This window comes from Apiospora kogelbergensis, assembly GCF_038363985.1.
Source record: "Apiospora kogelbergensis strain CBS 113332 chromosome Unknown utg000002l_segment0_segment0, whole genome shotgun sequence".
NCBI classification, from domain to species: domain Eukaryota; kingdom Fungi; phylum Ascomycota; class Sordariomycetes; order Amphisphaeriales; family Apiosporaceae; genus Apiospora; species Apiospora kogelbergensis.
The window spans coordinates 658810-680416 of NW_027117419.1; the positions used below are offsets into that span (position 1 = coordinate 658810).

General features: G+C 55.1%; 7 protein-coding genes across 7 annotated transcripts; 3 read left to right on the forward strand and 4 right to left on the reverse strand.

Annotated features, from left to right (window-relative positions):
* Nucleotides 1-2958: 2958 nt before the first annotated feature.
* On the forward strand, nt 2959-4039 carry PG998_003090 (uncharacterized protein; the record flags this gene model as incomplete). Its single annotated transcript, XM_066869908.1, has 3 exons — nt 2959-3000; nt 3080-3866; nt 3939-4039. The coding sequence occupies 3 exons, from the start codon at nt 2959-2961 to the stop codon at nt 4037-4039; spliced, it is 930 nt and encodes a 309-aa protein (XP_066733658.1).
* A 3588-nt stretch (nt 4040-7627) lies between these two features.
* PG998_003091 (uncharacterized protein) lies at nt 7628-9612 on the forward strand (the record flags this gene model as incomplete). Its single annotated transcript, XM_066869909.1, has 2 exons — nt 7628-8041; nt 8110-9612. The coding sequence occupies 2 exons, from the start codon at nt 7628-7630 to the stop codon at nt 9610-9612; spliced, it is 1917 nt and encodes a 638-aa protein (XP_066733659.1).
* Nucleotides 9613-10768: 1156 nt separating this feature from the next.
* PG998_003092 (uncharacterized protein) lies at nt 10769-11665 on the forward strand (the record flags this gene model as incomplete). The annotated part of the gene is made up of 3 exons (XM_066869910.1): nt 10769-11089; nt 11149-11265; nt 11378-11665. The coding sequence occupies 3 exons, from the start codon at nt 10769-10771 to the stop codon at nt 11663-11665; spliced, it is 726 nt and encodes a 241-aa protein (XP_066733660.1).
* Nucleotides 11666-12197: 532 nt separating this feature from the next.
* Nucleotides 12198-13379, reverse strand: PG998_003093 (uncharacterized protein; the record flags this gene model as incomplete). The annotated part of the gene is made up of 1 exon (XM_066869911.1): nt 12198-13379. One exon carries the CDS (start codon nt 13377-13379, stop codon nt 12198-12200), a length of 1182 nt encoding a protein of 393 aa, XP_066733661.1.
* An 89-nt stretch (nt 13380-13468) lies between these two features.
* On the reverse strand, nt 13469-14042 carry PG998_003094 (uncharacterized protein; the record flags this gene model as incomplete). Its single annotated transcript, XM_066869912.1, has 2 exons — nt 13469-13751; nt 13816-14042. 2 exons carry the CDS (start codon nt 14040-14042, stop codon nt 13469-13471), a joined length of 510 nt encoding a protein of 169 aa, XP_066733662.1.
* A 3498-nt stretch (nt 14043-17540) lies between these two features.
* Nucleotides 17541-19093, reverse strand: PG998_003095 (cellulosome enzyme; the record flags this gene model as incomplete). Its single annotated transcript, XM_066869913.1, has 2 exons — nt 17541-18567; nt 18648-19093. The coding sequence occupies 2 exons, from the start codon at nt 19091-19093 to the stop codon at nt 17541-17543; spliced, it is 1473 nt and encodes a 490-aa protein (XP_066733663.1).
* A 741-nt stretch (nt 19094-19834) lies between these two features.
* Nucleotides 19835-21241, reverse strand: PG998_003096 (C-type cyclin; the record flags this gene model as incomplete). Its single annotated transcript, XM_066869914.1, has 3 exons — nt 19835-20704; nt 20765-20972; nt 21039-21241. 3 exons carry the CDS (start codon nt 21239-21241, stop codon nt 19835-19837), a joined length of 1281 nt encoding a protein of 426 aa, XP_066733664.1.
* Nucleotides 21242-21607: the final 366 nt, after the last annotated feature.

The window sequence follows — 21607 nt, forward strand, 5'->3', positions numbered from 1 at the left end:
GAGGCTGAAGACCGAAGGTTCCAACCCTACCAGGCTCCAGGGACCTTCGGGCTGACGTGATCACACGATTGGTGACGACCGTTGGCGTCGGAGTCTTGGGCCGGAAAATATGCGAGATCTGTTCCACTTTGTCGCCAAAATTGAGAAATGAGCAATGACTTGTCGGTTCACACACCCGTGCTTACGTCCGCTAAATCCGACATACTATACTTAAGGATATCATCTCTTGAATTACCTAATGTGCGATTGATAATCCATAACTCTGTTTCAGATGAGGTCCGGGCACACGGTGTTATTGTGACCCCCATTGATCGACTCGAGGTGAATTCTGGGAGATGACGGGTCGAATGCCAAGGCCCAACAAGACTGCAGAGCAAGTCGAGAGTGTTTTGGCTGGGTATGAGATTGCTCACGCTCGTGCCTCGAGACGTCCGGATTAAACACGTTTCTGTCTTAGCGGCAATACCAAAGAGGCCGATGTAACGGGAATATCATATCCAATCAGCCAAAGTTGAGAGAAGCCATTTAAGGAAGTGTCACTTGAACCTAGAATTTCAGCCAGCTGAAGATTTTGGGATGAGGGTTAGCTAAGGGTGAGTGTGGTGACTTCCGATTCTGATTTTGATTTACCTAGCTAGTACACACTACAAGCACATAACACTCATTTTCTGGTTTACCGCTCGCTCTACTATTTCCACCTTCTCCTTGGTTCTCTCTGAGCGAGCATTTTCCCTTAGAATGGATGCTTGTGCTTGAAGGGCAAAGACTAGAAACCCGCTGTAGCTTCCAGTACTTCGCGTATCAAGAGGAAACCCGACCCCCGAAAGACGGCTCAAGTCAAAACACTATTCCTAGGATCTTGGGCGATAGACCTTCTGTCATTCGGACTTATGCATATCCCTCTAAAACCTTTGTTGGGAGTAAGGCTCTTAAACGTCCATCTTTCGTCACGCCCTTTTGCCAGCAGTTCTGTTTTTTGTTTCTGGAGAGGCTCCACTGCAAATAGTCTGGAGTGAACCTGCTATTCCTATATAGGTCTCTAGCCGGTTAAACATGTTTGGGCACTGACATCTTTTAATGGCTTAGTTTTTGTCGTCAGGGGTGAACGTACCGTACCAGGCTCGAACAGAAATACGCGTGATTTGTGGCACTGATTCTCTGCTGGCCGGTTCTTACATAGATATAGCAGCTTCGGGAAGGCGTTTGTTGCGAGGGGCTTTAATCTGGCCATGCCTCACTTTCCCTCACCCTCAATTGATCAAGGCCCTGTGTGATGGGTACTTAAGGGGATAAGGAGGTGATGCGCAATAGTTGAAGTAGGACATTCTCGTGAAACCCTCAATATCTTTCAATAGACTGGCTTATGCCGGCACTCCCGAGCCGCCAATGTCGCCCCCACGGGGCTTGATTCGTTCTAAGTTGATTGTATCCTAAGTCTTAGTGACTTACAGACTCACGGCTCCCCTGAAGCCACTGTGCTGATACACAAGCCTTGTGTGACATGATACTGGAGTCTAGAATTAACATTGGCCGTAGAAAGAGGCTGCCAGTGAAAGGCCTAGATTCAGGCTAATTAGTCGGTCGCTTGGTGTGAAGTCAGTTTTGCTAGTGGGTAATAGGGGCTTGGGTACTGCCTAGCTATGCTTCTTCTGAGAAATAGGTACACTGCTTATCTTCTTTAATGACCGTCCAGTACTGATAATAGTGCTTAAGCAATATGGGGGCGCTCGTACACTCCGTCACCTCGAACGGCGAATCGGCCATCAGCAGTCACGATGAAGTGGCGTGTTTCAGGGGTTCTGCAGGTATAAGTTGATATAAAATTGATGCGGACAGCATGTCAATAATAGGACTCAGGACATTCCGACTCGAGTGGTTTCCGTGTGGATATATTATGAGACTCAGAGGCTCCAGCTCATGAATGCACATAGTTCAGAGTGGCTAGAATCATGATGGAACGCCGACTCAGACGTCTTCTTTTGGGCTTCCCAACAGGTCGGCGAGTTGGAACAGCCACGTCTCGGCCTCAGCAACAACGGGCCCCGCCTTTCTCACGACCTCGTCTTCCCCTGGCTACTCCTCGTCGGTGTCTTTTTCTAACTTTTCTAACCTATCGACGACCATGGATGCCGACTTCCCGGCGACGGCTTTCCGGTCGGCCAACATGATGACTATGGAGGCTGGACCTACCCCCTTCGGCAACTGGAGCACAAGCAGTGGGTTTTCGCTTTCGGAGTGGTGCTCTCAAACACTTGCGAGCCTCAGCAACCATCTCAGCAGCCTGACCGGCAGCTCGCTCAGTAGTCTTACCTATTCCTCCAGAAGTTCGAGCTCGGTCAGCTTGGCTCAGGGAGGCTCAGGGACCGAATCAAGCACCAACACGTTCTCTTATGCATCCAACGCCTCAGCCTCCACCCAAGCGACCCCGACGGTCTCCAGTGCCTCTTCGCTGAGTGGCCCGTCTTCTCTCTCTCAGAGCCTGACGTCGAGCAGCGGGGGGCCTACCTCCAGCGCGAGTGCGACCGGGACAGCAGCACAGAAAGGACTACGTCGTCTACTGCTACGTCTACTACTTCGTCCACTACATCGTCTTGTGGTGCACAAACAGTATCGAACTGTGTGGTAAGCTGCGCCACAGAAGCTGCGAAGAAGGTTGATCTCACTGTTGTCGGTCCGTCTGGCAGTCTAGCGCATAGCTGTAGCTAATTTGTCAGGGCTGCCCACCCGCTGTCGCCCCAACTCAGCGGCTCCATGTACCCCGCGGACCCCCACCAATTCCAGATGACCTCACCTCTCACTCCCGTCGACAGTGACGCAGGAGCTTGGTAGACAAGGAGATATCGTACCCCAGTCTTCTGGGGTTAATTTCCTTTTCGCCTGCACATCAAGCATATATCTTCTTCAGCCCAAGTATTCCGCCGTCTCCCTCCAAAGGACTCTTCTCATAAGCTGGTCAGCATGGCGAGCTCACCTCCAACGCTCGACTCGCTGCCGAACGAGGTAAGATAAGAAGAACTCACATGCTCCCAGAATGGCCGGCCGTCCTGGCTAACCTCGCTCATTCACTCCCGCGTAAAAGGTCCTCATGCAGATCCTGGAGATCTTCCCGACCCACGAAGCGCTGCCCCTAGCCGGCGTCTGCCAGCGCTTCCACGGGCTCGTGGCGCGCCTGCACTACGCGCGGCTGGTCGAGGCCCTGGCGCTGCGCGACCACGAGATCATCCTCGAGTGCTACCACCCGACGGTCAAGATCTCGACGCCGTACCTGTTCTGCGACTACGTGGGGACTCCGGGCCTCGCGGAGCAATCGTCCTCGTCCGCCGAAGGCTCCGCCAGTCTGGCCGGCCTGAACGCGCTCTACTCGCGCTTCCGCCCCGTGCAGCAGGAGGACGACCGGCGGCCCCGGTCGCGGTACCCCAAGCGCGCCGTCGTCGAGGGCCTCGAGCGGCCGGCCCTCGACCTGCTGCCGGGCCACGACGTCTACCTCGACGCCGGCGAGCTCTTCTCCCAGCTCGTCACCGTCACCAACTTGGTCAAGGTCGAGCCGACGCGCAAGATGATCATCGACGCCATCAACATGACGGACGGCGTCATCCGCGTGTTCCGGCAGTGGCTGGCCCGCGAGGCGGCGGCGCCGACACCAGCCCGGGGGCCTGAGCAGAGGCAGCAGCAGGACAACGCTGCGGAGAAGAAGATTAGCAGTGGCAGTACGGTGGTCGACGCCGACTCGGCTGTCCTTTGGGCGGACCCGAAGCAGAATTGCGGTTTGAGGATGCGGGTCGTTGAGAAGGATGACGGCCAAGAAGGTCCCATCTTGGTGGCGGCCGACGACGACCCGGCCATCGCTTACAGGCTTGAATTTGAGGGTACGTCGATCCTATGCTGGATAAGAACCATCGCTATTGGGGTGCCAACGACAACTGACTTGTGATTGACAGAGCTGCTGATTCGTACCAACCAACTGCTCCTCAATGTGGAAAAGTCGAAGGAGCAGGTTGTCCACACAGCAGGCAAAGCATTGGTGATCACATCTCTGTGAGACTATCCCATGTCCTTGGCCAAGCCCATGCGAGCACCAGCAGATTTGGCGATTAAACATTCCTCGTTTCGTTGGGAGACCAACCAGAAGGAATTGTCCGACCGCAGATTCATTCCGTTTGACAAATACGTGTTGCCCCGGTCACATTTCAATTGCCCGGCAGTCAGTCAGTCAGTCAGTCAGAGATCTCTTCGACAGCCGATTTAATGATATGATATTCTCACGGGAGACGGCTAAAAGCAAATGATGTATTGCGGTCCGCGGGTTTGCCGGTTAATACAGCCTCCACGTCCAAGCTCAAGAAGCGATATACCCAGGGGCTCGAGCGGGCGCGAGTCCCAACGGACTTCAAAGCTGCACTTGCGCGGGGAGCCCGCCGATGTTTACCTCTTCTAACCAGTTTTTCCCTTCCATTCTCGAAAAGCATAGTTCGCCATCGCCACTAACTGCTGCGTTGTGTGGATGTGGCCGATGTACCACACTTCCCCCATGACAACCTTGCCGGCGTGCGAGACGTCCGACAGCAACGGCTGACCTTCGCCAACAACGACCACTGCTGCTTCTTCGCTGCCTTGGTCCGTCGCACTGCGGCTACTTTCCTTCCACTTCAACCGGAGGGACGCATGGGCGCTGGCCCGGGCGGCGGGCCGGCTGGGTCACGTGTCTACGCGTCGGCCGCGAACGCGCACGGGGTTATCAGATGCGCAACTCTCCTATCGCTCGCCGTGGCGTATATCTATTCGACGGGGGTAGTCAGGCAGGGTTGCGATGGACAGAGGCGGCTGATGAATAACGGGCGAACACTTGACTGGCTAGAATAGAAAGCAGGTCCCTGATACGCGAATGAACGACGAGAATGTTCGAAGAGTCCGCGCTCGACGGCCTGGAGGTGGTGAAATAGCTGGCGAGGGTTACATAGCGCACTGGCACATGTTTTCACTATATCGGCTTTCTTTTATCGCCTTCTCGTCGCTCGGCGAAGAGTCCTTGGGCCTCCAGACTATGGAAAATCCCAGGGGACCTCTGTGCAGGTCCAGCCCGCTGCACGCACGGATTGGAAATGTTTCACGGCAAATAGTTCATCAGCCTAGAATCGTAAGGGAGCATGCACTGCTTCGTCGTACTACGAATAGAACAACTCGCTAAAAGTACTTGTTTGGTTTTGAGACGTCGTACTTTCTCTTTCTTCCTCCACCTCTCTTTTCCCCTGATTTAATGTGATGTGATAAGACCCAGACCCCCCTTTGCTGCGGATTTCAATAAGTGGTAACATATATGTAGCCTTCGTAGAATGCGACCCATGCCGCAGGTACTGTTTTCGAGCGATGCAACGCTGGAAACCAGTTTGCAGTCTGGCCTCCTACCGCAAAGCAAGACATTCTTCCCAGAAAAGTGACAGAGAGAAGGAATAGCCAAGACTCCCAGAAGAAGAAGAAGCCTTCGGTGGCATTCGGGGCGGCTTCTGCTGCGGACTTCACAGTTGGGCTGAATACCCACACCGACTCCTTGGCGGGACTCACTGCGACATCGAGCACCAGTGCCTACAGGTTTTGGCGAATCCTACTCGATGATCTCTGAGGGCGTGGCTGCGTTTGTCCAAAAGCACAACTGAGCAAAATCCAATCACATCATCATCATCGTCATCATTATCACGTCGGCTTCATGTCGGATCACTCCCGGAAAACATGTTTGCATGAACACCGGATGTGACAAGCACAGTAGATCATACGCGACTTGGGAAGCCGGAGTCCGGAGTCCGGATGCGAGAGAAGGGGGAGGAGGTCCAACAACAACGGAGAGAGCTACATAAAGAGAGAGAGACTGCGGCGCCAATCGCAACGCCTCCAGAACGCGGCGCGGCTCCTCGATTAGGCAAACGTGCTCCGGATCGGCCAGTCGGTGAAACATTGCGTCGGTTTTTCCCCCTCCGATTCATCCGATGTCGTCGAGTTTCCATCCCATCATAGTAAGGCAGGTTATCACGACAGCGACAGCTTGTCAAGAGAGAGAGGGGTCGTCGTGACAGCTTAACGGCCTGTTTGTGTAAATGCGAATGGCGGCCGGGTGGGTTCAGGAAGAAGAGTCGAGTCAATAAGCCAATCGCAACCACTCCCAGTCCCCGGCGTTTAGCGCAGCTTGTCGCCCTTTTCAATGCGGTCAGACGTGTTTTAGTGGTGACCCCTGGATCTTCAAGAAACTGCAACACCTCCCACCCACTATTTGGGTGTGGGATACGCGTATGCAACGTCACTCTCCCGGACCTGGTGGTAATTGTTCGGTAGGAATGAATGACAGGCCTAGACACAGGCTAGCAAGACAATTTTGACAGACAATTGCGACGTCGACATCCCCTCCGGCGTGGATAGTATGTAGACTTGACCCAGGGTCAAAATATTTGACATTCACTGCACATGACCAAACGCCCAAGACCACCCACGAACCACGATTTCCCGGGAATATCGTCACAGACAGGCGAAAGGACGGAAATAGCTCGCTTCGGGTTGTCTTGATTTGATGGTCCGGAGATCGTCTAAGCCGCAACTCGCGGCAATGCCGAAAGGAAAAAGTCAATCTGTTCGTTCCTCCCGTCCGAGTGTGCTGCGCGCGTGCAGGCAACTTCAGCCGCGAAGAAACACGGCGTTGGCTGATTGGCGATAACGCCGACGGGGCTCAAGCGTAGAAGCGATCGAGACCTCGCCATGATCGATTTCTTTTCTTTTCCGGTCCATTTCCGGCTATTCGCCTTTTTCGACAAATCGCGGCCTTCTGTCAGTCTGTCATCTCAAAAAATAAGACAGAGAGAGAGAGTCAACTCAGTCTCGAACATCCCACCCCGCACGTGTTTCAGCCTCTCCCCTACAAGGAAGATCCGAGCAGAATCGCGCACGACTGGCAACTGGACACGCGCGAAAGCGTTTCTCTCAGCGTCCGGCGTCACGACTCACGAGCCCCGGGGTTATGCAACCACCACACACACGCACGCTTGCCATGATCCTCTGTAACAATAGCACGGGCAGACGAATCCACCCGTGACTCCCGGCGGGCCAGCTCTCAAGTATGATCGTCGCAGGGGTCGTGTCCCACTCGCCGCCGGTTCGCCTTGTTGCCAGTCCCACACCTGCCCTGGTCCTGGGGGCCTGGGCGACATGGACATCTTATCTATCGGGGAAAAGAAGACAAGGCGCACTCTCTGACCTCTTAAACTTTTCCTGAAATGCTGCCACATGACGCAGAAGCGGCCGACCGGTAAAAAGAAAAGAAAAAGAAGGCTTTTCTTGCAAACATCATCCTTGGGTTGGTGTTTTGGAAAAGAAGAACCTCCCTTACGACAGACAGTCCCTACTGCAAACGCGCATGGTCGTCTCATAGTGTCTCGCCGTCTCCGCGCGTCTTCCCTTCTACCGGCCCAGGCGGTCTTACATTATTAACTCAATAATTCATTTAATCCCTTTTCTTTTTTTGTCTTTCCTGGAAGTCGATCTTCCTCGATCCCTTCGTTTGCGCGCGCCGGTCAACTTCGTCGGAAATTCGACCCGGCACTTTTCCTTATTTCGTCTAATCAACAGAGTGCCAGCATTCGAAGGAGATATGGACAGCAAAGATGGAAGTGGCTTTGCGCCGCCTTCGAGGACGTACCAGCCGCCAACCGCCGACGCATATATCGAAGAACCAGAGCACCAGCAGCAGCAGCGGTTCAACTCATACAACACATCAGACTCCAGTCGCCGGACAAGCGTGGCGTCGGCGAGGAGGGCCAGCAGTACGGCCCATCCGGGGACACTGGTGAGCGACAGCGGCGAGGAGCGGGACGGATTGACAACGCTACCCCCGAGCCGGGCGCCGAGGCCCGTCTCCAAAGACTCCCCGCGGCCCATGACCGCGTCGACCAAGCGGCTCTCGTTGACGAGCTGGGTCTCGAAACGCAGCATCAAGTACGGCACGGGACGGTTCGCCCGGGTAGAGTTGGTGCCACAGCCTAGCGACGATCCCGAGGACCCTCTGGTGAGTTACCCCTCCCCTTGCCATTACTTCACGGCCGGATGCGGACGAGACGCTGACGCATTACATAGAATTGGCCCATGTGGAGAAAGAACCTCAACTATCTGGCCCTCATCTACATGACGGCACTGATTGGCGTCATGAAGACCATATACGTCAGCGTCAACGGCCCTATCGCCATAAGAAATGGCGTATCCTATACCGCAGCCGTGGCACTGACTGGTGTACCGCTCATGGTGTCCGCATTCACCGGCGCTTTAAGTCTCGTGGTGGCCAGACTGTTCGGAAAGCGACCTGTGTATCTAGCTTCCACGGCGTTCATTTGGATCGGTGTTGTTTGGGGCTCGCAGGTCGTCAACAGCTTCGGCCAGAACATGGCGTCGAGAGTCTTCCAGGGGATCGGGTGGGGCGCGTTCGAGACCCTCGTCCTCGGGTCTCTCCAGGACACCTTCTTCGAGCACGAGCTGGAGCCCCGCGTCATAATATCTAATGTCGTCGCCGTCGCCACGACGTGGGGCGCGCCGCTCCTGGGCGGGGTTGCCTCGGCCGGGGCCCTGGGCTTTGCCGTCCAGTACCAGATCCTCAACGCTTTCCTTGCCGTCGGCGTGTTGTTGGTGATATTTGGAGCCCCCGAGACCGCCTTCGACCAGGTGGCCGCGGGAGCCGGGTCGCCGCTCAACAGCCAAGGACAGGGCCCGAGATTCCCCACCATTGAAATGAGTTTGGATGCCGTCAGGAGATACATGGACACCATGAAGCCCCGCTCGTACGAGGCGCGCGGTAACAAGCTCACACTGGCTCTGCAGGTCCCCCGCGCCATGGTCGCGCCCACAGTCGGCTTGCTCTTCGTCGTCACCCTGCTTCCCCAGGCCGCCCTCTGGAGCTTCGCAAGCTCGCTCTCGATGTTTTTCAGCGTCATGCCGTACATGGCCTCCACGGGAGCAGTCGGTGCTTTGCTGACAGGACCAGCCCTCTTGGCCCCTGGTGTGATCGGAGCGCTGGGCAGCGCCTACTTCTTGAAGCGCTTTACCCCTCGAGTCCACGTGGGCTTGCTGGGCGTTTCCACGGTGCTCATCTCCATCGGTCTTCTCGGGTTCGGTCTGTACGTCTCGGGTGGCCGAAGCCAGCTGATGACGGCCGTTCTGGGCAACGATTCGGCCCGGACCGAACTGAGCTTCCCCGCCGTCTCCTTTTTGTTGGCGCTCCTCGCTGTGGGCGCCACGGCCCTCGAGTCCACCGCGCGGCCGATGATCCAGCGGTCCACGGCCTTTACATCTTCCAACCTGGCGATCGGCCTGCGTAACTCGACGGACATGAACGGCGGTCTCGTGTGTTGGCGGAACTTCGTCGTGGGCGCCTTCATCGCCGGCATCCCCAACGCCATCTGGGCCGCGGACGGCCTCAAGTCGGTGGCGATGGGTATGGGCATCACTCAGATCTTCGTGGCCATTGCCGTCGCGGCCGTGTGGTGGAGGTGGGGCGGCCAAGTGCTGCGACTCGATGGCAGGGTCATGGCTGCCGTGGATCTCAACACGCTAGGAAAGCAAGTAAGCTTCTTCGATACTGAAGATTGATGATGCCGGGAGCTGGAAAAGATGGCAAACTTACGTAGGGAAGGAAGGAAAGATTGCGAGAGCAAATGGGATATAAGAAGCAGGGAAAAGGTAAGCTGTGGGACAAGAACGCGGCTCCTCTACAGCCGCCGTCAAAAACACTTTATCTGTTTGATAGCCACCTAATGCAACAATCTCATTTTTAAAGCCCCCATTTTTGCCTGATGAGATCTGAACTGGGCATTTGAATGATCGTCTTGTTTGCTTTTATCCGTGGTCGAGCGAGTAGCGAGTCAGCTCTTCACTGCAAACGTCTGATCGACGGCGGCATTGTGCGTCCCACCGGGAAAACATGAGACGTTTGCTTCTTTCTTCTTTCTATGTTCTAGAACTCTGGCTTGGGGCTCGCGACTGCAGAAGCAGTGGTCAGCCGCAGGTTCCCTCGCTGCTCAAGGGTAAATGGATGTTGCGTTTGTAATCATCACGACTGTACGCTGCATGTGGCTGGCTACAGGCACAGCTTACCCATTGCCAATTATCTCACCTAGGTGAGTCACCGGACGTCCGTATGAACGAGTAGTAGGTAAATCATTGGCTGTGGTCGGCCGACACCCGGTCCGAAGTCAGCTTACCGAGGACTGAAGCCTGTCAGTTGTCGGTTGGACGGCTTACACCACCACATGGCATTTCTGCATTAGTCTGTATCTTTCAATAGTTTCCGTATCATCCATCCACCTTCCCCCTTCAAGATTCCTTCGCGCCCCAAGTCGTCACGAATCCTCGCAAACCGGATACTTCGCAGCGTGGTGCAAGCAGGATATGGAAAGCACATCCATGCTGCCAACTAATCAAATTTAATGGACGCTACCACTAAAGGACCCTCCAAGGACCCTCCGAGCCCCGCGTCGGTGGCGTAAGGGATGCGGGGCAAAACTGAGCGTGATCGCATCCCCAGAATGCAGCAGCAGCAACACAACCTCTTGTGCGAGTCAGGGAGGCGGCCGGAATTTGATAAAAGCCACGAGAGCGTCGATTGAGCGTCTTGCAACATCTGTATATACACACACGTTTCTTGATTTCATTGCCGTTTGCGCCATCCAAATCTTGCCTTAACATACACATATCCATCAAGGCCGACATCGCAACGGCCGTCCCGTCCCTCGACATAAACACGAAAATGGGCTCCGAAGCAACCCCCGCCCCCCGGCCCCTGCGCCTCGCCATCCTCGAAGCCGACACCCCGGTGCCGGGCGTGCTCGCCAAGTACGGCCGGTACGGCGCCGTGTTCGCGCACCTGTTCCGGCAAGCGTGCGCGCCCGAGCCGCTCGAGTCGCAGCTCGCGCTGTCCTCGCACGACGTGGTGGGCGACCCCGCCTCGTACCCGGACCCCGAGACGCTCGACGCCGTGCTCATCACGGGCTCCAAGCACTCGGCCTTCGAGGACGACGACTGGATCCTGCGCCTCGTCGCCTACACCAAGCGCCTGCTCGAGCAGCCTGCCGACCGACCCGACGGCCGCCCCCCGTCCGCGTCATCGGCGTCTGCTTCGGCCACCAGATCGTCGGCCGCGCCATGGGCGCCCCCGTCGGCCGCAGCGACCGCGGCTGGGAGCTGAGCGTGGTGGACATGGCGCTCACGGACGAGGGCAAGCGGATCTTTGGCGGGGAGACCTTGGTACGTCTTTTTTTTCTTTTAACCGACGCACGCAGGAAGTCAAAGAAAGAAAGGCCCCTCCCTTCATGCAAGTAGCCGACCGAGACTAACGCAAAAACGCATCGCCGCACAGAAAATCCACCACATGCACCGCGACATCATCCACGAGTACCCCAAGGGCACCATCCCCCTGGCGCACACGGACGTCTGCGCTACGCAGGCCATGTACATACCCCGACGCATGATTGCGCTGCAGGGCCACCCCGAGTTCACCGAGGACATGGTGCGCGAGATCCTCGAGATGCGGCACAAGGGCGGCATCTTCCCCGACGACGTCTTCGAGGACGCCATGGGCCGCGTGGCCAACGCCCACGACGGTGTGGCCATTGCCCGGGCGTTCCTGAAGTTCTTGCGGGAATGATATTTGGAAAACGGAGAAACGATGGGCGGAGAAAGAACGTGGTTTTCAGGTTATTATAAATCGTTTGCATTCCTTGGTTTGGATGGTGCACAACAATATAGACATGGCGGACTGCGTGAGGATAGATGGTTTTACATCTTTCAAGGCTGTAGATATAAGTGTTGCGTGGAACAGAAGAGGGAACGGCGTTGTGTGTATGAGTGTGCTTGCTCTTGAATAAATATATGATTTAGATTATGCGCCTGTATAGATGAGGTGGTGCGATGCCTTATGCTATAATTCCATATGCCCCATGCAATGGTGGTATCTTCCCAAATAGCAGAATCGTAATGTCGTTATAGATGCCAAACGCCGCTCGTATGCCTCAGTCCCAATGCTGTGCTGTGAGCTGTATGCCGCTATTAACGCCCGCTAAGTGTCAATGCTCCTTCCGCCCCCTTTTGGCAATGCAAGAAAATGCACAGTTTAGATCCCAATATGATGATGCCCCCCTCCTTTGTCCCATTCGTATATACGTCCCATCCCACCCCTTTCATACGCCACCGACTTCCTCTTCCTCGAGGGAATCCCACCACTCCCTTGTCGAACGCCTTTGTTGTGGCTGTTCACGATCCCGTGCCGCCGCGGCCTCGCGCTCGGCGTTCTCCTGGTTTCTCCGATCCAACGCTGCGCTCGCTTCCCGTAGCTGTTCTTCCCTCGTCCGGCCCATGGTCTTTTTATGGTTGCCAAACCTGACTCTCCTAGCGAAACCCTCGATGAATCCTCCCTGGAGATGAAGCCAGGGCTGCTCCCACGACGAGAAGAAGCAGCAGTCGACGGCAGCCCCGATACAAAGACTGGCCACGCTAGTCAACAAAAGGCCGAAGGGTTGTTCCTGGTCGTCGGGATCGGCGGTGGTATAAATGTGGGAGACAAAGGGCGCGATCCACGTGATGATGTACATCAAGGGGTACACAAACAAGAGGCGGAGCTGCTTCCGCATCTTCATCCGCGACTGGTACAACGCATCCTCGGTGACAGACTGGGTCAGATGGATGGACGATGACGAGCGCAGATTTGCGGGCCGGGTAAATGGTTGTGTGGAGGATCCACCCCTGCGCAGGTTATATGAGGGGTTGCGCGCGGAGCGGTCAGCCCCTCCAATGCGCTGTTGCCAGGGTATATTGGACTGCTCCAGCTCGAGTCCCTCTTCTTTCGGCGCATTCCGCAGCACCGCGTCGTCTGGCGGTGTCACCCCTAATGGGTCTAGGGCAAAAGAAATAGTGGTGGGAGAGGCCGAGTCTAGACCGAACTGCTGCGTTTGTGGGTGGGATAGGGCCTGGAAGTCCGAGTCCACCCAATTCCATGGGACCGGTTCGCTCTGGCTCTTTCGTAGTTGCGTTCCTTGTGCTGTCCTTTCGTCGAGCTTGAGCGTGCTGACCGTGGACGTCACGGATTGCTGGCGGTCTCGATCGGGTATTTGGTCGACAGCGGTCCGCGGCGGAGACGGGCCTAGGAGACCGTGGGAAGCCAAAGTGGGTGTTGGAGGCGGTTCGCGATTTCTCGAAATACACTTGACGCGGTGCTTCAAGTTCGATGTTCCAGTGTTGGTGCTGGCCCGTCTTTGAGCCTTTTCGAGTCGGTAGAAGCGGAACCCGAGGAAGAGATAGAGACCAGAATAAGTGCAGATGATAACGGCAAAAATGATGTACCGCGGGACCCAGCTCATGGCCATTCTATACCACAGCGGCTGTACTGGCAAATAACAATGCGGACCCGTGTTCACATAGCGCTCTCCGGTGATAGGTACGATGGCCGCCAGTATTAGGGGATGACGAACCAGGCGGCATAGGCATACCGCCGGTACGGGTAGAGCCCGTTCTCTCCGCCAGACCGCTGGGGCCTGAGGATGAACAGTGCCGAGTGGATGGCGACCATGAGGACTGCGATGTCGGAGGCCTCAATGGCGGATGTGAGAAAGAATGCGCTGACTTGGCACAGTGTATCCTTCGTTTCTACAGGGGTCCCCTGAATAAAGTAGACGATTGGACATAACATCAGCCAAAACGCTTTCATCATGTCACTTTGAATCAGCAACATGATCAAACTAGAACACCGTGTTAGCCATGGGTAAGATGTTTCAGGGCCGGTAGGTGGCAGGGACAACGTACTCTTGCCGAAAACTCCTTCGCATCCTCACAAACCAGTAGAAGGCAACAAGCGCGGCGAAGACGCTGATGGTCGAGAGAGACAGCGATACAGACTCCAGTATATAGAGAGTGTGGGGGGTGAAGCTGACAGGCAGCCCGTCGGGGTTCTTGTCGACGCCATCGTCAGTGCCGTTTGCTACTTTGCGGACGACGAGCCGAGCAAAGGTGGGCTGAGGCTGATATGCCATTTTGTGAACAGCTTGAGCCAGCTTGGGTCATAAAGTGATGACCAGTTCAACAGACTCAGCATCTCAAACGTCGGAATTCCTCAAGATGGCTTTGGCGATAATGGTGAGGATAACGTTGCTGCATTCGAGATGTGACAACAACAGTGAGATGCGTAGTTGCTCTAGTCCAAGTCGACGACGTCTCTCAGTCAAGTGATGATTCGGAGGATAACATGGGGATGATGCATGTATGTGTGCATGCGTATGTGTGTCCTTCGTAATGGTACGAGTGGGTGCGGGCGGGAAGGGCGTCCACAAGTCTTGTGATGATGAAGCCGGCAAAGTGAAAAAGCGAGCCAAGGCCGAAGTCGAGGTGTAACTGTATTGTATGTATTGGGATCCAAGCAAGTTACGCGCCGTGAATTTCGGTGGTGGCTGGCGGGAAAACAAGAGGTTAGTTTTAGGATGATATGCTCAAAAAGAGGCCAGTAACTCCTTCGCCCCCTCCCAAACTCAAGTCAAGCGTAAAAGATGAAAAAAAGCGCAATGGGCAAACATGGAAAAAGGAATGGGTCAGCAATAAGGAAAAACACAAAAAAACACGAATCGGCTTTGATGATGAGCCAACCCCAGAATCCAAGGCAAAAGAAGAAAAGTTGGTTGGCAAATTACCATGAGATCAAGTGGTTCCACATAAGAACGGGCATGTAGAGCCGAACCGAACAGCCCGTCTCGTTTTCTTGCCGCTGCTTCGCATTTGCTGCTGGCAAGCTGGATGACTGTTTCCCTTCGATACCTAAACAGCGATCGTCCATTTAGACGTGTACATATTTGGTGCAGGCCGCATTAATTCTAGTCCCAACTGTTTGTGTTCCTGAGCCTAAGAGGTCATTAAAGTCCTGGGCGGCCCTACACTAGGTCGTAGGCTTTGCGACTAAGAGATCCCTTAGGCCGATGGGCGACCACGAGAAGATACCAAGAAACTTCAACGGGCAAAAGAGGCGACTGAGCGTTTTTTTGGGGCGCGAGTAGACTGCGTAAACTGCTGGCCTGGCGGTGAGTTGTACGTACCTCCCACCCTACCTGCTTGGCGGATGAGGCTTAAATGTGTGTTGGATGACGATGATTCGATAGATTCGGGTTGGATGGATTGGCCATGTACCACCGCGCCCCCCTCAAGCCCCTCCCTCCCTCAAAACATCCCCAGGTCGTTGCTGGTGGTGGGTGGTGGTGGGTGGTTTGCCCGCCCGCCCGCGGGTCACAGCCCAAAGCCAATGACGTGACCCCGTTGTTATTTTAGTTCCCTACATGGCTACTACTACCTAAGGAATTTGGAAGGGTGACCTGAACCCCGAGATGTGAGCGCGTCCAAAGTGTGATTGAGCTCAGATCTGGTGACGGCCGTTTTTGGGGTCTTGGGATCTCTTCGGTGGCTTTTTGCACGACCAACGACAGCGACAGGCCAGAGACCGAGACTCCCCGCCAATGCAGTCATTATCAAGATAGGAATTTTAATTTCATCTGCTATGGCAGTCGGTTGGTGGGACCTTCAGATGACAAATGGATGAGACTTTTCAGATCGGATGGATCGTCCTCGTCCCATTTGATTAGGTACATGTACATATGCACCTAAACTGCGCTGGTGCAAGTCCTCGTCCCGTGAATCCACGACTTGCTGGGCTTGGAATTTCGCAGTTATTGTCGGGGATAGGGAGGGGAGACTCGGAGAGGGAGAGGGGATAGGCAGGCTTTTAGTGTGCTTAAACAAGAATGGACACCACGACTTTCACCACTCGTCTCGCCAAGAGCCATTATTATTGCAACGGGATCGGCGCCTGCGCAGACCTGCGTGTCCTGCTGCTATCCTATCCACCCCATCTACTACGTTGTATGTTGCAAGCAAAGCAGCAAGCATATTTATGCGGCGCACACCGCCGCTTGGATTGCGCCCTGGCCAGTGACCCGAGGCCGAAGTCTCGTGATGAACGGCTGAGCGTCGAAGCGTGATCGTATTTTTGGGTTGGGAGCAGCCCGCGCGCTTATTCGATTTCGTACACCGAAAGGGAGGCCTGCCATACATGCATACAATGCCCATGCCCATGCCACGCCCTGCCACACACCTGCGAGCTGTCTGCCACACCTGCCAGGCTGGTGGATGATGTGTGCTGTGCGTGCATGCATTGGTTTCCTGAAGGGACCGGACGGACAAGGGAGTCGGGGGCAAGGACGAGCCCTGGAGATACGGAATGAAGGGAAGCTAACCTAGTCTGATATGCGCCAAACCTGATGGATGATGATGCTGTGGATTTGCTGGCCGATTATTAAGTGGTCTGGCAGATTGGACGACGGAAGATGAATGATATGCAAGTTATTGGGATGTATTAGCGACTGTTCAAAAATAGCAGGGCCAGCTTGTTCAGGGCGTCAATGCTCCGACGCTGGTTGGCTGGCAGAGAAGCCCAGGGACGAGAGGGGCGCCTTGCATAAAGGGCACTGACTGTGGACTTTTTTCCCTCGTAAGCTCGGGCTTTCGTGATCCATTTCCCTCGGTGTCTTGGCCTTTTGGTGTTCTTGGTCTTTGCTGTTGGCGTTTGAGTCTGTCTGTCTGTCCTGCAAGTGATCTGCGATCCATCAAACCACCCCTCTTCAAGTCCCTAATTGTTTCCACCTGCCAAGTCCCCTAGCTGCTGGCTAGGTAGAAATAAATTGCTGCACACACGTTTTTTTAAAACCCGAAACTTGAACCCCGAATTCCCATCTGCAGTACGGAGTATTAGTATCCATCTCTAACGTCCCTGTCCGTCTCTTGCGTCCATCTCCATCCACGTGACTGACAAATCAATCACGGTCGCTAGTTCGCCTATACTTATAGAGGTAAAGAGAGGGTCGGGCGAGAACAGACAATCTGCCAGCCACCCGTGTGTCCCATTCACGCCCGTTCACCGTCATGCCCTGGGTCGGTCATGACGAGCAATTTAAAATCTCAAGCTTATCTGGTAGACCCGAGATTCCATTCACGCTCGCTGCCCTGGCCAAGAAGCCAAGCACCAAGCCCCGCGAGGCGAGAATCGAATGATATTGGGATAGACTGCTTATGAACGTACTAGAAAAAACGCGTCCCGCTACTAACATTACACATCGAGTCCTAGCCGATATGTTCACTGGAGATTCATATAATATGTTCTGAGTGGGGTCGAAGAAGCACATTGGCGGATCTCGTGAACACGAACAATCATTTACCAGCTATCTGTAGCGAGCGATGATCTGTCACATGGGGTTATTTATATCTTTTTCCCGGCGGTATTGATGCCTCTTCAAGTAAGGATTGGCCGTACAAACATTTATTAGTTTTACTATGTAGTGTACGTGTTTATGAAAATACATTATGAATTCGCTAGCAGGCAATAATTGTTGCTGGAGAGCTGGATCTCGTGACTGACCAAGCAGTAGTGTGGACACCAAGCCTGAAGATCAGCTGCTTCTTAATCCAGCGAGTAGGCTTTGTCGTATTCGGAGCATCTATGACGAACTTCGATACTCCAATAAGACGTCAAAAGAACGCATCTTATGCGCGCCGAGCCTTGCCCCCGTCATCTTCAGCGTCACCACGCTGCGGCCGGGGACCGAGACAGTGACGGCCGCGCCATCCGCCTTGGCCGTGGTGCTCGCGAAGTTATTGCCCTGGTTCGTGAGCCAAGCCTGCGCGGCAGCGCCGGCGCCAACGCCAGTGCCAGCGAGGGACGTCTTGATCGACTGGGTGCCCGTGCCCGTGTTGGTGAAGACGACGACGACGGAGCCGTCGGCGTTGAGGAAGGCGCCCGTGATGACGCCGCTCGGCGACCCCGACGCCGCGACCCGCCGCGCCCCCGGCCGGATGTGCCGCGACCACATGGCGAAGGCCCAGAAGATGCCCGAGGGCGTCGGCGTGGTGCCGTCGGTCGCGTCGACCAGGTGCGACCCGGACTGCGTCTGCCGCACCTCGAAGCCCTCCCAGAACAGGTAGGCCGACAGCTGCGCCTCGACCATGGCGACGGCGATCTTGCCGGCCCACGTGAAGCCCTCCTCGTTGGCGCCGCGGCTGTACCACGTCGTCACGAACGTGTTGCCGCTGCCCGACCCGGGCCCGGCCTCCGTGTTCCACGTGGGCAGCCCGCCCGCCGCCGCCAGCGGGGTCCGCGCGTCCGCCGTGTACGAGTGGCTCGTGATGGCGCCCAGGTACTGCGTCGACCCCGCCTTGGCCAGCGCCGCCGTGTACGTGCCCTGCGTCTGCCAGCCCATGGCGTCGCAGCAGATCAGGCTGACGTCGACGCCCGCGTCCTGGGCCGTCTTGTGCAGCGTCGGGATGAACGAGATGGCCTCCTGCGCGTTGCTGCTGATCTGCATCTGCGAGTAGCCCGGCGAGTAGTCGGGCTCGTTCAGGAAGCCCAGATGGGTGACGTTGAGGCCTGCCTGGTTGTAGTACTTCACGTACTGCACCAGGAAGTTGGCGTATGCCTGTCGCCAGTCCCCGGAGCTGCAGGTGTGGCCTGTCGTGCCGCAGAGGTACCTAACGTTGTGAAAATCAGTTGACTGGTTCTCTAAGCTCCGAAGGCAGATAGTAAACTGGACTGGTGCTCGTTCACTCACCCAGGCTTGGAGTCAGAGCCGCTGGTCTTCATGAAGCCCGGCGCGCTCCAGGCATCGGCGATGATGGTCTTGACGCCGTAGCTCGCCGCCTGCTTCGTGAACCAGAACTGGCCGCTGTCGTCCCCGTCCCATTTGTACGACGGGTTGCCGGACGGGGAGCCGGGGCTGTTGGGCAGGATGCTGTCGCCGTTGCCGCCGGAGCCGACCCGGTTGCGGATGATGCTGAAGCCCGCGCCCGTCTCGGTGCTGAAGAGATAGTCCAGGGCCTTCTTTTGCGTCGACGACGGCGCGTTTTGGAACTCCTTGGCCCGGCCGAAGGCCTGCGAAAAGCCGAAGCCGTCGATCTGCTGGTACTTGGTGCCCACGTCGACGGTGACGGTCGCCTGGGATGCGGCGAATCCGGCTAGGCCACCGAGAGCGATTAGCTTAGAAAGAATATGCGCCATGGCTGATGATCTGCGATGCAGAAGTAGTGGCAGTTTTCGCTTTTGCTTTGCATGACATCTGCCTAACTAAAGTTTCAACGCAGGTATATATGCCCAGAGTCTAGTCCCCCTATCTGAGATTCACCTTCGCCAATCTGGACCTGTACCGGTCCACTAAGTAAGTCCACTGTCCAGATGCGAGCGCGGATTTAGAACCTCCGGCTTCTGGAAGCATCAATCGACCAATGAGATGACCGGGTAAGATTGAACTTGTATATTCCTTTGGGTCGTCAGATCTGGTGTCTAACATCACGCGTGGAAATACTCGCGTCCGAAATGTTCCATATCAGGACATCAACCGGTATGGCTATTGATTGGCGGAATATCTACCGGTTCGTATTTTACCAGGTTCGGATCACGGCAGCGATATCGGCTTGGACGTCGGTGAGGGTGAAAACATAGCTCGTATACCTTCGTCGCTGGCATGTCGAGTCGTATCCAAGATTCTGCTGTCCCGGGAATAGCTTGACAAGCGTTCCAAACAAACTGAAAACATGTACGTGTAGGGTTAACACCTGAAACCAATGCCCTTTATTTAGTAGCTCAGTATATACATATAGTTTACAGGACAACGTGCAGTTGACACCAAAAGTGCAACCAGGCCCGGGTATCATTTTGTTTACCCACCATTTGACGCCAAACTTATGCTGTAATTACAATTTGCTTGAAATAACAAGAAATTCCTAATCCCGTGACCGTATCTCAGCGGAAGTTGCCGCCGCCCCGGCGACCTTCACGACGACGCCCGTGCCAACCACCATCCCCCTGTCTTCCATGGCCGCCATGACCACCTGGACCGAAACCACCGCCACGTCTACCACCATGACGGCCATGACTAGGTCCCGAAGGCCGTTTCGGTTCGGAAGGGCCACGGCGGTCACGGTGTCGGTCGGGCTCGGGATGGATCTCCTCCTCGACTTCGGTTTCGTACTCCTCAAAATCATTCTCCAAGTAAGGACGGCTAATCTCCTGCTCCTCGTGCGCGGCGTCACGGTCAAAGATGAACCGCTTGGTAATGGCTTCGGAGTTACCAATGCCTCCACGGCTGGCCGGGGGGAAAGGAGGCGGCGGCGCATGGAACGAGCAGCCCTGGCACCAAGAGTTGAAGTCGATGCCACGATCCTCAATCTCCTTGTTGATGGTAATCTTAATGTCAATAAACTTGTCCAAGGGGAACAGGGCACCAAGTCGAGTATGTTTGTGGCTCTGGGTGTAGAGATCAAGCAGATCGCTCATAACTTCCAGCATCTGGGTACGCGACACCTGGTGATCCTCGCAATTGATGGCGAGAATCTTGTCTTGCGATAGACCAGTAAGCCGTGACGTAAGCTCGAGAAGAGCCAAAGCGACAGTCCCGGTCGTCTTCTTGAGGGGTGCAAAGGTCTTGTAGATGTCAAAGGCCATATCCCATGCCACAGGGTAGAAATCGGTGCTCCACTCCTCCCGGGTCAGAAACTTTTTGATGAGTTTGACCATCATGCCGAGCGGGTAACGGGCACTGAGATTGAACGCGAGTGTTTCTATGAGCATACGCTCCATGCCAATCATACTCTGGCTGTGTTTCTCGAAGGACTAGACACTTGGTTAATTGGGGAAATTGATCATAGTTGTCGTTATGCGATTTGTATTTACCTTGTCATCCGGAGTACGCTGGTCGCTAGGATTGCTGATGTTATAAGACGCGCACGCGATCTCTTTTGACTTCTTCTGCGTGTCCTCTGTCTTGCACGCGAACCAGAGGCAGGTAAGAGCTGCGTCATTGAATCGATACTCCGTCCTCCCATAGTGCAGGCGGAACTTGTGCCAGAATGTGCAAGCTGTCGCAAAGGTTTTCGCTGGCCTGCAAACAGTATCAGCATATCTTTGATCTTAGCTTCCCACGTCGTATCGACTTGCAAAAACTCACAGCCCCAGCTTTTCTCTCACGCTCTCAATCAGCGCTACACCCTCTAACCGATATTTCTCCTCCTTGGGAACTCCATGGGTCAGATTTTGGATATGCTGTTCGCAGATAAAATCATGCTTTGTGATGATGCGACCCGGGCTTGGGCCACGCGGTTCATTGCCGCCAACAGTGTCGTCGACGGTTGACGTGGCTGCGGGAGCCATGCTGAGACCCGGGACAGAAACGACAGTCTTGAAGTAATTCTGTGGTCTTCTCAGTACCGTGCTTGGATCTGATCTCAAGATTGACCGAAAGCCCTGCTCAGTATGAGGCTGTCGTCGCTACTGTCAAGACTTCGCGGAAGATTCATAAGTGCAGCCAAGCTGGAGCTGGAGCGCTAGAGCACGTTGAGTAGTGATTGTAGCGTGTAGCGATTGTGGCGGTGTATGTGTGGCGGGGCCGCAAAACGTCCATTACCACCATTGGCAGCTACACACTCTCCAAAGGAAGCCATGGAATGAATGAATGCAATCTGCAAAGCTTGAGTTGGTACATCCAATTCAATAACTACCCTCGGGTGCTGTATTTTC